The 11,664-nt window shown below is 35.8% G+C and overlaps 1 protein-coding gene across 1 annotated transcript; it reads left to right on the top strand.

Moving 5' to 3' along the window:
* Positions 1-2,613: 2,613 nt before the first annotated feature.
* Positions 2,614-8,226, top strand: rbp4l.S (retinol binding protein 4, like S homeolog). Its single transcript, XM_018243475.2, has 6 exons — positions 2,614-2,720; positions 4,573-4,690; positions 5,402-5,538; positions 5,869-5,981; positions 6,658-6,870; positions 7,976-8,226. Exons 2-6 carry the CDS (start codon positions 4,574-4,576, stop codon positions 7,984-7,986), a joined length of 591 nt encoding a protein of 196 aa, XP_018098964.2. The 5' UTR covers positions 2,614-2,720; position 4,573; the 3' UTR covers positions 7,987-8,226.
* Positions 8,227-11,664: the final 3,438 nt, after the last annotated feature.

Here is an 11,664-nt window from a genome sequence, read left to right on the forward strand (position 1 = left end):
AAAACATCTTATTGGTTGCTATTGGTTACTGCTCCTGGGCAAACGTAGTGCCTTTTATTTCATAAGGGGTTAGACTAGTAAATTAAGTGCAAAGAGGCTCTGGAAACTTTTTTACATGGGCAGGTGTTCAGGAGCAAAGCTGGAATAGGAGCAAGGGGCAAGATCACCAGACTGAAATTAAAGATCCAGCACCAGGAAGCAGAAAGGGACTGACTTTTATAGGCTCATAATGACCAGATTATAGACACCTAGTCTTAATGAGAATGAGGGTGGAGACAGAGAAAATAGAAGAGCTAGTAGTTGTCTATATGGACAATTGAGAGCACAGCACTCCAAATGCCTCCATTGCCTCAGCAGATACTTCACCTGCTAATACCATGAAGGCTAGGGTTTGAATCCCAAAGAGTCCTGTTAGCAATCAATCAACAACCAAGTTTAATCTTGCTCTTAATTGACAGTGTTTTAAAACAATATATGTGCAGCATACACCATTAATAAATAGCATATACTTTGCTATACAAATCTCTATTCCACTTATATTACAGCTACAAGGCAGAAGAAAGACAGTAAAAGAAGATAAATATGTAAATAAAACTCAACAGGTACAAATTATTAGGTTTTTCACATGCCTGCAGCAGTGTATCCTGTCTGTGATATTGAAAAGGGATCAACGACATGTATGCTGACTGTGAAAGCCAAACATGGCTGAAGCAACAGAGCCAAACATTCACGGGTGGGAAGGGTACTTAGCTTGTGGCCTGGTTTATTGTTAACCTTTATTGAAAACATGTACACGAATATTCTTTTTCAGTACATTGTTATACCTTTTATTTTTCAATGTTTGACAAAGGTTGGAGACCACAACCGAAACGTTAATGTAACATATACTATGGAATAAAAGAACATGAAGGATCGGAGTGCGCATCATTTGTGAACATTTGCATTATCAACGATCTTATGCAGCACCCGGTGATTGATAGCGAAGATTCAGAGAGTGCAGACCATTTTGGTATGTATATATATATATATATATATATATATATATATTTAAGTTATATTACTTATTATGTAAAGTTCAGTTCTTTTTTTATTTACACTGAAACAGTACTTCTAGTTTCAAAGTATATTGTGGGCTGGTTTCTAGTCTGTCCAAGAAACGTATTTTAAATCATTTCTGATGGCATTACTTTACTTTAACAGTTAGGGGGTTATTTATTAAGCTCCAAATTTTTGTAGTCAGACTTTTAAAGGGTAAAAAGTCAGACGTTGTTAAAAGCCTGATGAAAAAAGAACTCCAACTCAGACCTGCCGAGAACATGTAAAAGACAAAGATATCCCGTTAACAATTGGAAGATTTTCTGAGTTGCTCTGGATTTTCAAAACAATTTTAGCTTTTGGGTGATTTTAAGATAGAAATTGTAGGTTTCAAGTGCAAAATCTGTTTTTCAAATCAAAATTTAGGTTTTCTTTAGGATTTTATCGTGACTTTTTCCACACTTTTTCCCACATGTGGATTTGGTCGGAGTAGTTATCAGAAAATAGTGAGAAAATGTAAGAGTTTGATAAATAACCCCCTTATTGTATAGTAGCTTAGCAGATGAAAAGAAATTGATGCCTTTGCCTCCCCCCCCACCCTAGAAAAAGTTCTGTAGATGCCCATCCTCAAATAATCAACTTTGTTATGGTAGTCTATATCACAGTGAGTATCACATGTAATTTCCACAATGATTCAAGCAAAACTATTTTTTCTCTATCTGATCCAGTATGATCGGATCTAAGTAATTAGACATCATGGGATTATGATCTGTGCATATTGTTTTAAGTTTTAATAACTGTTTAATATCATTTATTGTGTTTTCTTGCTATAACAACTTACTCATTACAAATGATTTGGGGAAACCCAAATCATGAAAAATATATCTTTGTTGTACTGTGTATGGCACGTGTAACTGATTTTGAGGTCATGAGCCACATCTTTTCAGTGACTGTGATTGCAGAGCTATAGAAATGTCAGTAAGCTCACAAACGAATATGTCATAATTACATAAATGCTATTCATAAGCCAATTGCATTGATACCTAAATGACTCTCCCTTATGCATTGCAAAGCAGATGAGATGAACCCAACATGTTGCTGCAAAAATGAAGTAATCAAATAATAATAAGTACCAAAAAATTTTTTTATTGTCTTTGGTATTGTCTATATTCTTAGACAATGAGAGGTAAATGAGTCACCATCTAAGCCAGGGATACTGGGAGAATCTGTCACTTTTAACCTGCGTCATGGGTAGTTCTGTAAAAAAAAATGTAAACTTTATTTTGTTTCATATTTAGGCTTGATTTAAATAAAAATTCCAGCTATTCCCAAAATGAATTGCATGTCATGAGGGCTCAGAAACAAGCACAAAGTGAGCAATTTTAATTCACAGACAAGTGGAAGACACGTGCAGCTGGTTGGTGATCTCAATGGTCTCTTCTATTCCATTTGCAGAGCTGTGTTTTCTTTCATAATTAGAAGAACACATCAGAGAAAGGGATTAACCCGGATTAAAGATAATGGATTAGCAGGCTTTAAGCATCTTACTTCTTACACTGACCAAAATAACCCTCCAGGTTGTCTCTGGGTGTCTTATTTAAAGGCAGAAATAATAAACTGCTCTGAAGAAATAGGCACTAGAGTCTAATAAAGGATTGCTAACATTCTAATTTATACAACTCCAGGTAAGTCTACCCTGTCTTTCTAATACTAGTGTATGTTCGTTTATATCGTATATATGTATATGTAAATATATATATAGATGACACCAGTTTATTATTGTTCATTAGTTTCTGTAGAATTACATTTTTAAGAACACCTAAGTGCTACACATTAATGAGGTGCACACAGCAGAGACAGCAAATTCAGTAAATAATGGGGACCCGAGTGGGGTTCTAATAGGGGCGTGATGTCATTTTATATGCGCAAAACACAAATATTTTGGGGATGGAGCCCCATAAATGTTTTGTTACACCAATGCAAAGGATACTATTAATGTTAGGATTCTGTTATCTAGAAAAATCCAAATAGCTGTGTTTTCAATGCTAAACTGTAATTTATAAACTACTTATGTAGGAAACCTCTTTTGAGTGGCAGTCTGATGGTGATAGATGAGAATACATTAACGTCCCTGCTCAAAATAAAATTTTACATGTACTTCTATTTATATAAAGTATACTGAATAATATAAGGTTAGATAATGTATTTTTATATAGTGCAAGAATATAACAGTACAATTTATATATATGCTAGGGTATCTTCTGATTTTTATATAATATACACACACACACACACACACACACACACACACACACACACACACACACACACACACACACACACACACACACACACACACACACACACACACACACACACACACACACACACACACACACACACACACACACACACACACACACACACACACACACACACACGTACGTACTGGTTTTCTGGATAACGGATATTTCCTTAAAATTGGATTTTCATACCTTAAGTCTACTAGAAAATCAAGCTGGTTTTGCTTCCAATAAGGATTTATTATATCTTAGTTTGGATCAAGTACAAGATACTGTTTTATTACTACAGAGTAAAGGGAAACCATTTTTTAATTTTTTTTTGGATTATTTCATTATAGTGGAGTCTATGAGAGACGGCCATTCCGTAATTCAGAGCTTTCTGGATAACGGATCCCATACCTGTATAGTGATCAGTTAGTTTTGGTTAGTCTACTTGTTCCACAGTATCACCAAACAGTAGAAACAACCAATATGCTGTACCAATGTAAGCATTCTTGAGGCAATGCAATTCCTTTGGCGTAACAAAAAAAACAATTAGGGGCAGATTTATCAAGGGTCGAATTTCGAGTTTCTGGCAGTTTCTGGTTGACTCCGATCAACTCTAAATTTTGAAAAAAAACGACCAATCAAAACTTATATTAAAAAAAATATCTAATTCTTTAAAACCGGGTGAATAGGATTGAGCTGCAAATTCATCGATTTGTGTCCTAATTGGTTGTTGCTAGGTGATTTCAGTGTACCTGGTGCTTAGCTTTTTATGTTCACAGAACATTCTTCCTCTGCAAATTATATACAACCATGACAAACAATCAGTAAATACTGCATTTGAATAAGTAAGGCAAGTAATACATTAGCTCCTACTAATTATCAGAGAATGCTCCTCCCACAGAGTGAGCTATAGCCAGTCCTCTACTTCATTGTTATAGAAACATATATAAAGAAAATCCCTTTTTATAACTAAAGCATCCCCAATTACAGCTGCAGATCTGTCTGTAAATCAATGTTTTAATTATAACAAATATTGACATAAGAATTTACTTGAATAACAAGAATTTTGAATAACAAATTTTGCCTCAATTTTATAATTGTCTTTAATCTTTGCAAAACCTTTGCTTATAGGTTCCTATGGGCAATTGCATTGGTGCAATGTAGCAATATGTTTGTAAAGCAGGCATAAAGTAGCTATTGTTGTTTCCTTACTTAGTACCATCCTACATGTATTTTATTTTTTCAGAATGAAGTATTTTATCCATCTTCTCCTTGTTGTTCTACTCACTATTTATGAGAGATGCAATGCTCAGTCCTGTGCGGTGGATTCTATTCCAGTAAAGGAAAACCTTGATTTAAAGAGGGTAAGACCTTTTTTTTTTGTATAATATTTTGAAAAACAAAGCAGTCTCCTTTTTAAGAAGGGACTACATTTTTAATGCCCATTTTAAAATGGGATCTAAAGTCTATTATACGCTAATAGTATTCCTAAAAACAAAACACTTTTTAATATTCTTTCTCTACATTTCAATAATTATTATGTTCTTCGAGCCATATCAACCATATTCTTGGTAACATGATGTTCACAGCAACCCTTGACCTGTCCCAATCCAACTACCCACTCACAAGCCCCCTTGTGGCCCATGCTCCCCACCTGCTCTCGGGTAGGAGAACAGCTGGGGAAGGGGGATTTCTATAAAACATTCTCTATCGGTATGCCACATGTAGTAAACAATAGCAAATTCTGAATTACCAATCTTTGTCCATATGTGTTTTGGCCAATGATTGCTGAAAAAGAACAAGTGAGATACAGAATTCAATTTTTTCTGCAATCAATTTCACTGCTATACTGCAAAATGAGATTTTAAAAAAGTGGGGTTCCCCCCCATGGGTGGGTTTTTGACAAAAATCTGCCAAACTTTTTATTCATGCCAAAAACATGCTGGAGAAGAAAAAAACTTGACATTTTTAAAACCTGATGAGCCATGTTGGATAAAAATGGTGAGAACTTTTCAGATTTTGACAAATAACCCCTTAGTGTGCACTCAATTGATGTGTTTTCTTCCTTCTGCTAGTATGCCGGGAAATGGTATGCAATCGGAAAAAAAGAACCAGAAGGACTGTTCCTGCAGGACAATATTTCAGCTGATTATACAGTAGATGATGATGGCACAATGACCGCTACATCTAAAGGAAGAGTTAAACTTTTTGGGTAAGGAAAAAAGTATATTATCTAATATAGTACAAGGTCTTAAACTCAATTAATATGTTTCACATTTTGACATTATCAGGAATTAAAACATAGGACTTTACTGTGCACAGGATTCTGATTCATTGTTTTGGTTCATCAGAACTGAATATAAGCCATTAAAAGTCATGTGACGCAACAGCATTTAGCAACTGAATATGCCAAAAAAATATTACGGAGTTCTTTATACAGTGAAATTTGATGGTGATAATTTCATCAAAAAGCTATGGATTACAATTGTATTGTGCCATCATGACTAAACACATGAAAAACATTTTTTTAATCCTTTTTCAGATTCTGGCTTATTTGTGCAGATATGGCAGCTCAGTATACAGTGCCAGACCCAAGCAGCCCAGCCAAAATGTACATGAATTACCAAGGACTGGCAAGCTATCTATCAAGTGGAGGTGAGTAGCATTTATATTTTCAGTTTAATTTATGTTTGCATTTCAAGTTGACAACCAGTCATACATTATATTCCTTATCTTTTTGTAAATGAAGGTACTAGAAAACAAAAAAAAAAACCATGTGGTGCCTAAAAATTAGAAACGCCATGTGATTTTAAAATAGCTAACCTTTTGCGCCAGACAAATGCAGCTCTCTTATACATCTCTGTACTTTGTTGGAGATTATGATGTTAGGGGTGGGTGTATGGGCAGTACAATTTTGAGTTCCAAAAATTGCTATACTGAGCATTTGTCATACCAAAGCCTTTGCTTTTCTGGGAGCAGAAATAAAATGAAAGCACTTTACTAGTGATGGGCGAATTTGCGCAATTCGCGAAACGCCTGCGAAAATTTGCGGCAAAAATTCGCCGGCGTCAAAAAAAAAATTTCCGCAAAAACGGGCGCCGGCATCAAAAACGGGCGCCGGCGTCAAAAACGAGGCACAAATTCGCCCATCACTACACTTTACCACAGGGTAGTTTATTATTTATAAAAAAAAGGTGTGTTAGCCATGGGCAAAATTTTTTTAGTGGGAGGCTCAGGTCCTAATAAATTGCCACCCTCAGTGATCTTAACTTTCCTTGTCTTTTAGCAGAAGATAAATTATCTTTTCTGTCCCAATGCTTTGTCTCTACAGGTGATAACTACTGGGTAATCGATACAGATTATGACAACTACGCAGTAACCTATGCCTGCCGCTCTCTTAAAGAAGATGGTACATGCAATGATGGCTATTCTATTATATTCTCCCGCAATCCACGTGGATTTTCACAGGCTATAATGAGAACTGTTCGCCAAAAACAGGAAGAAATGTGCTTGTCTGGACAATTCCAGCCTGTACTACAATCAGGTATGTAACACTCAGCGTGTTTACTGTGTATATTGTCATTATGTGGCTTTCTAAATAACTGATAAATGACCCCGCCTACCACATATACTGTCATCCAAACAAAGCAAGAAAAGACCTTTTTTTTTTAATTAAGGTGTGTACATATGTGAATTTAAAAAAAATGCTACTGTATAATACAGTACGAAACAAACTAGTTGATTATTTGCTATTTGCAGATATATTGAACATGGGGGACAAAACCTTATTTTCATTCGTTAAAAAACAATTCTGTTCTTGTTTGGCTTTTTGAATATAATTACTGTACCTTAATTTGACTTTTTCTAAAACTCTTCACCATACATAGATTCTTTTAGTTTATTTTACCTTATTTTCAAGTGCTATTTAAATAATTAGTTCTTATATAGGAAAGATGCCACCACAAATAATATACTTATGCATCTTTCTCTTACAATATGTAATATTACGTCTTTTATGATCATAATTTAATGTTTTTATTAAAGTTATGAAAACTATGAGAGGCTTGATTATTATTCTCATTTCTGATTGGCTTATTTAGCCTTTAGATTTTGTATGTAGGATTGTGAACTCTAATCTTTGATCAAGTGCTATAGCACAGAACACATCAGTCTGATTTTATGGTTAAAATCTGTATTAGAAATTGCTTTTGCTTATATGAGTCTGATCTGAAGCAGCCTCTAATTTACAAGCAGTCTTTTAGGGGTCATTTATGAAGACCCTGGACAGAAGTGTTAAAGAACCAAGGGATACAAGAGCTCATGCAAACATTATTTGTCTCCAGTGTCTGGCTGTGTCCTGCACCCTATGCCACTCACTAAATTGCACATCTGAATTCATTGCAAGTTAGGGGATAGGCTGCGCCAATTTTTTCCTTTTGCACATTTTTAACTAGACACAGAAGAATCTATAGCATTGACAGACAAATAGCAGATTCCAAGTTTTTAGGATCTTCTTTGTTCAATGGGAAAAGCAATGCTTGCTAGAACATGAAGGGGCAAAAAAAAAGTCCAGATCCTCGCATCTACTGTATATTCATTCACTGTAAACTGTATAAAAACTAACCCACTTAATATTGCTTTTCTTCTAGGAGCATGTTAGATGACAGAAAAAAGGACATTATCTTCCTTCTGAGCACAGAACAAGCAAGCTGGCCCAGCATTTTCTGCTGCAATAGATTTCTGTCTTCATTGTCTCAGAGCTATTAGGCATTTCAGTGTCTCCTCTATAGTCTGTTAATATAGATAACATTACATTTGAAAATATGTTAATTTTACATCACTCTACAAAAACTTTGACTCACACTAAATAACTTTCTATAAAGGGAACAATTTATCCACTGCTGTAATAATATAAGCATATAAAACGTCATTAAGGAGCTCCATGACCATTTAAAGCACAAACTATTAATATCTGGATATTTAAAGGGGTTGTTCACCTTTGAGATAACTTTTAGTATGATGTAGAGAGGAGACATTTTGCAATTGGTTTTCATTTTTTATTATTTGTGGTTTTTGAGTTATTTATCTTTTTTATTCAGCAGCTCTTCAATTTGCATCCTATGCAATCTGATAACTAGAGTCCAAATTACCCTAGCAACCATGCATTGATTTGAATAAGAGACTGGAATATGAATAGGAGAGGGCCTGAATAGAAGGATCAGTAATAAAAAGTAACAATAACAACGCATATGTAGCCTTACAGAGCATTTGTTTTTTAGAAGGGAGTCAGCTAGGCCCATCTGACAAAGAGTCAGAAGAAAAAGGAAAATACCTATAAAACTATAAAAAAAAAAAATAATGACAACCAATTGAAAAGTTGCTTAGAATTGGCCATTCTATAATATAATAAAAGTTACCTTAAATGTGAACCACCCCTTTAATTAGGGGTACATAATTTCTTATAATAAATACATTTCAGTGACAAAAGTGAGCACAGATTGTAGCGGATGATGTAACTAAGCTCTATTTAATCATATAGCGAATAGTGTCCCCCTTTTTCTAAATATACAGATATCATATGTCACCAAGAAGTTCCATGGCTATATAAAAGCATGAGGACAAAGGCAGAGGTGAATTCTAATATTCCCATGTTTTACAACAGGGAGTACATTATATATTATACACAAGATTCAGTCATGTGACAGAACAAGCACTGTGACAGAACAAGCACTGTTTATAAGGATATCTTTTACAGAATATTCATGGATCTTCTGTATTATAATAAATTTCACAAGTTATTCATTGGATTGGGGTCTCATATAGAGTTGTATTGTACTGTTTATATTATTTGGAGTTTGAGACTGTGGTTTTTGTATTTGCCTTGGACATGAATGTTTTCATATTTATTATTGTATTGCATTAAAATTTATTACAAAAACTGTCTTGGCTGTTTAAATTAAAAAAGACAATATTATATATTCATGAAATTTTACTTGTACGCAATATATTACACACCGAATGTATTATTTACACAAAATACAACAACACCATTGTTTTTGAAAATGTCAACTCATTTGTGAAGGGTGAGTGAGTCAATGGAGTAATTTAATTCCATTTAGAAGGCCGAAAAAATCATAAACAGGTGATTACACATATTTTATGACTACTAAACAACATTCAGCCAGATTCAATTAGTGGGATGAGATGAACAGTTATGTTTCTGGTAAATTATTTCTTTTTCATGGGGGCATGCCCATAGCTTTTGAGAAGCGAGAGATAAGGTAAGATGGGACTCTATTGCTGTTTTCATTGGCTATTCTGTGAGACTCTTATATAAAAATAGACAGTTTTATATAAGAGTTTTTACCTGCATTGCTGCATACATTCACACAATAATGCTGGGATACTGTAATAAATTAATGTTTATCTGTTTAACTAAAATACTAGGATCTCCATCAGAAGAAAGTATATGGCAGTGTTAATCTTTTCAATAAGAAAATCCTTTAACAATACACAGGTGACTTACACAGGGATCTTTATGCCACTCTTGCCTAGAACCATATTTTGACAAAAGACCTCACTTTGAATCACCTTTCCTGCTCACTTCTCAAAGACATTCTTTAAACTTTTTAAACTACCCCTTATTCATACAATTATATATACCATATTTGGTTCCAAGGGGCAAAAATAACCAATTGTTCCAAAAATGGCAATCCTGTGGCCTGCAAAACATTAGAGGAGTAACTAATGACAAATTAATGATGCTATCCAGTATTGCCAAACAAATTCCTCTTTCCTTTCTACAATAATTACATTACACTGAACAGATAGTACTCCAAATGGCAGACATGAACAAGGACAACCCCTTGAATTCACTTGGGAAGACCAAACAACTGGAAAAACAACTTTCCAACAGATTAAGACCTCTGTAAACATAGATACTTCCAACTTTAAACTCACCAGATGGATGACCCTCATCCCACACAACAGCACAAATGCCATCCACCTGATTCATGTAACATGAAGGCCTTACTGGCAAGTAAATATCAAAAGATGGGAGATGGCTCTACAAATTAAAAATCAATCATTCATATTTAACTGGAATCGTAAGATATCACATAATCACCACAACCTCAGATAAATTATTAAAATGCAGCTACACCAGAGCCAACTTTGAATAATGGCTTTGCCCTATAATACAACACTTTTGAATGAGGAAACAGGCAAACCATTACAGGTATCAACTGCTTGGTCCATCTTCAGCAAACTTCCCCAAAACACACAACTAAAGATGGCTATACACGATAAAATCCACTCATTTGGCAAGGTCGCCAAACGAGTGGATCTTTCCCCGATCTGCCCACTAATGGCAGAATGATATTGGATTAATACGATCTTTAGACCCTAGGACCAAACAAGCGGATTATAACAAATGATATGGGCACTGAAGGGACGAGGACCACATCAACTAGCCAATGCAGTCCTCAATCACAAAAATCAAACCTCCCTGAACAATGTGTGGCCTGATTTTTGCCCAGAGGTTGAGTGGGGAGAACCATCAGAAGCCCCCATACATGAGCAGATAAGCTGCCAAATGAGTATTATGGACCGATATCTGCAGAGTTAATCTGACCGTGTATGGGCACCTTTAGGCATCTGGAGAAAGGTCTGGATGAAAGGCAGCAGCAGCTTTCCAAAAATTCACCAACTCTAAAGGTGGCCATACACGGATAGATCCGCTCGTTTGGCGATGTCGCCAAACGAGCGGATCTCCCTCCGATATGCCCACCTTGAGGTGGGCAATATCGGGCTGATCCGATCGTGGGCCCTAGGGCCCAACGATCGGATCCTAGCGTTCGCCAAACGGGCGGTCGGATCGCGGGACCGCATCAACGAACAGATGCGGCCGCGATCCGACGGGATTTTTAACCCCATCCGATCGAGATCTGGCCGACTTTCGGCCAGATCTCGATCGGGGAAGCCCGTCGGGGGCCCCCATACACGGGCCAATAAGCTGCCGACTTGGTCTGTCGGCAGCTTTTATCGGCCCGTGTATGGCCACCTTAAGCCTAGTGCATACATTACACCCAATTTTCCAAGTGGATTGGATAGCAATAACAACCAATAAGGAACAAAACAATGAAAATGATTTAATACAAGGATAACTTACATATCTTCCCTTCTCCGACCATCTAAATAGTTTTTGATTTGACAATCCATGCTTTTAGACATACAACCTGGTATTACACAAGTTCTACATACCATTATATGGGCTGTATGAAACTTGGAGTATTGTATGCTGAATGTCTTATCACCATGGGTAACCAAATTTTATTTT

The sequence above is a fragment of the Xenopus laevis genome, chromosome 1S (assembly GCF_017654675.1).
Source record: "Xenopus laevis strain J_2021 chromosome 1S, Xenopus_laevis_v10.1, whole genome shotgun sequence".
Classification (NCBI taxonomy): Eukaryota; Metazoa; Chordata; class Amphibia; order Anura; family Pipidae; genus Xenopus; species Xenopus laevis.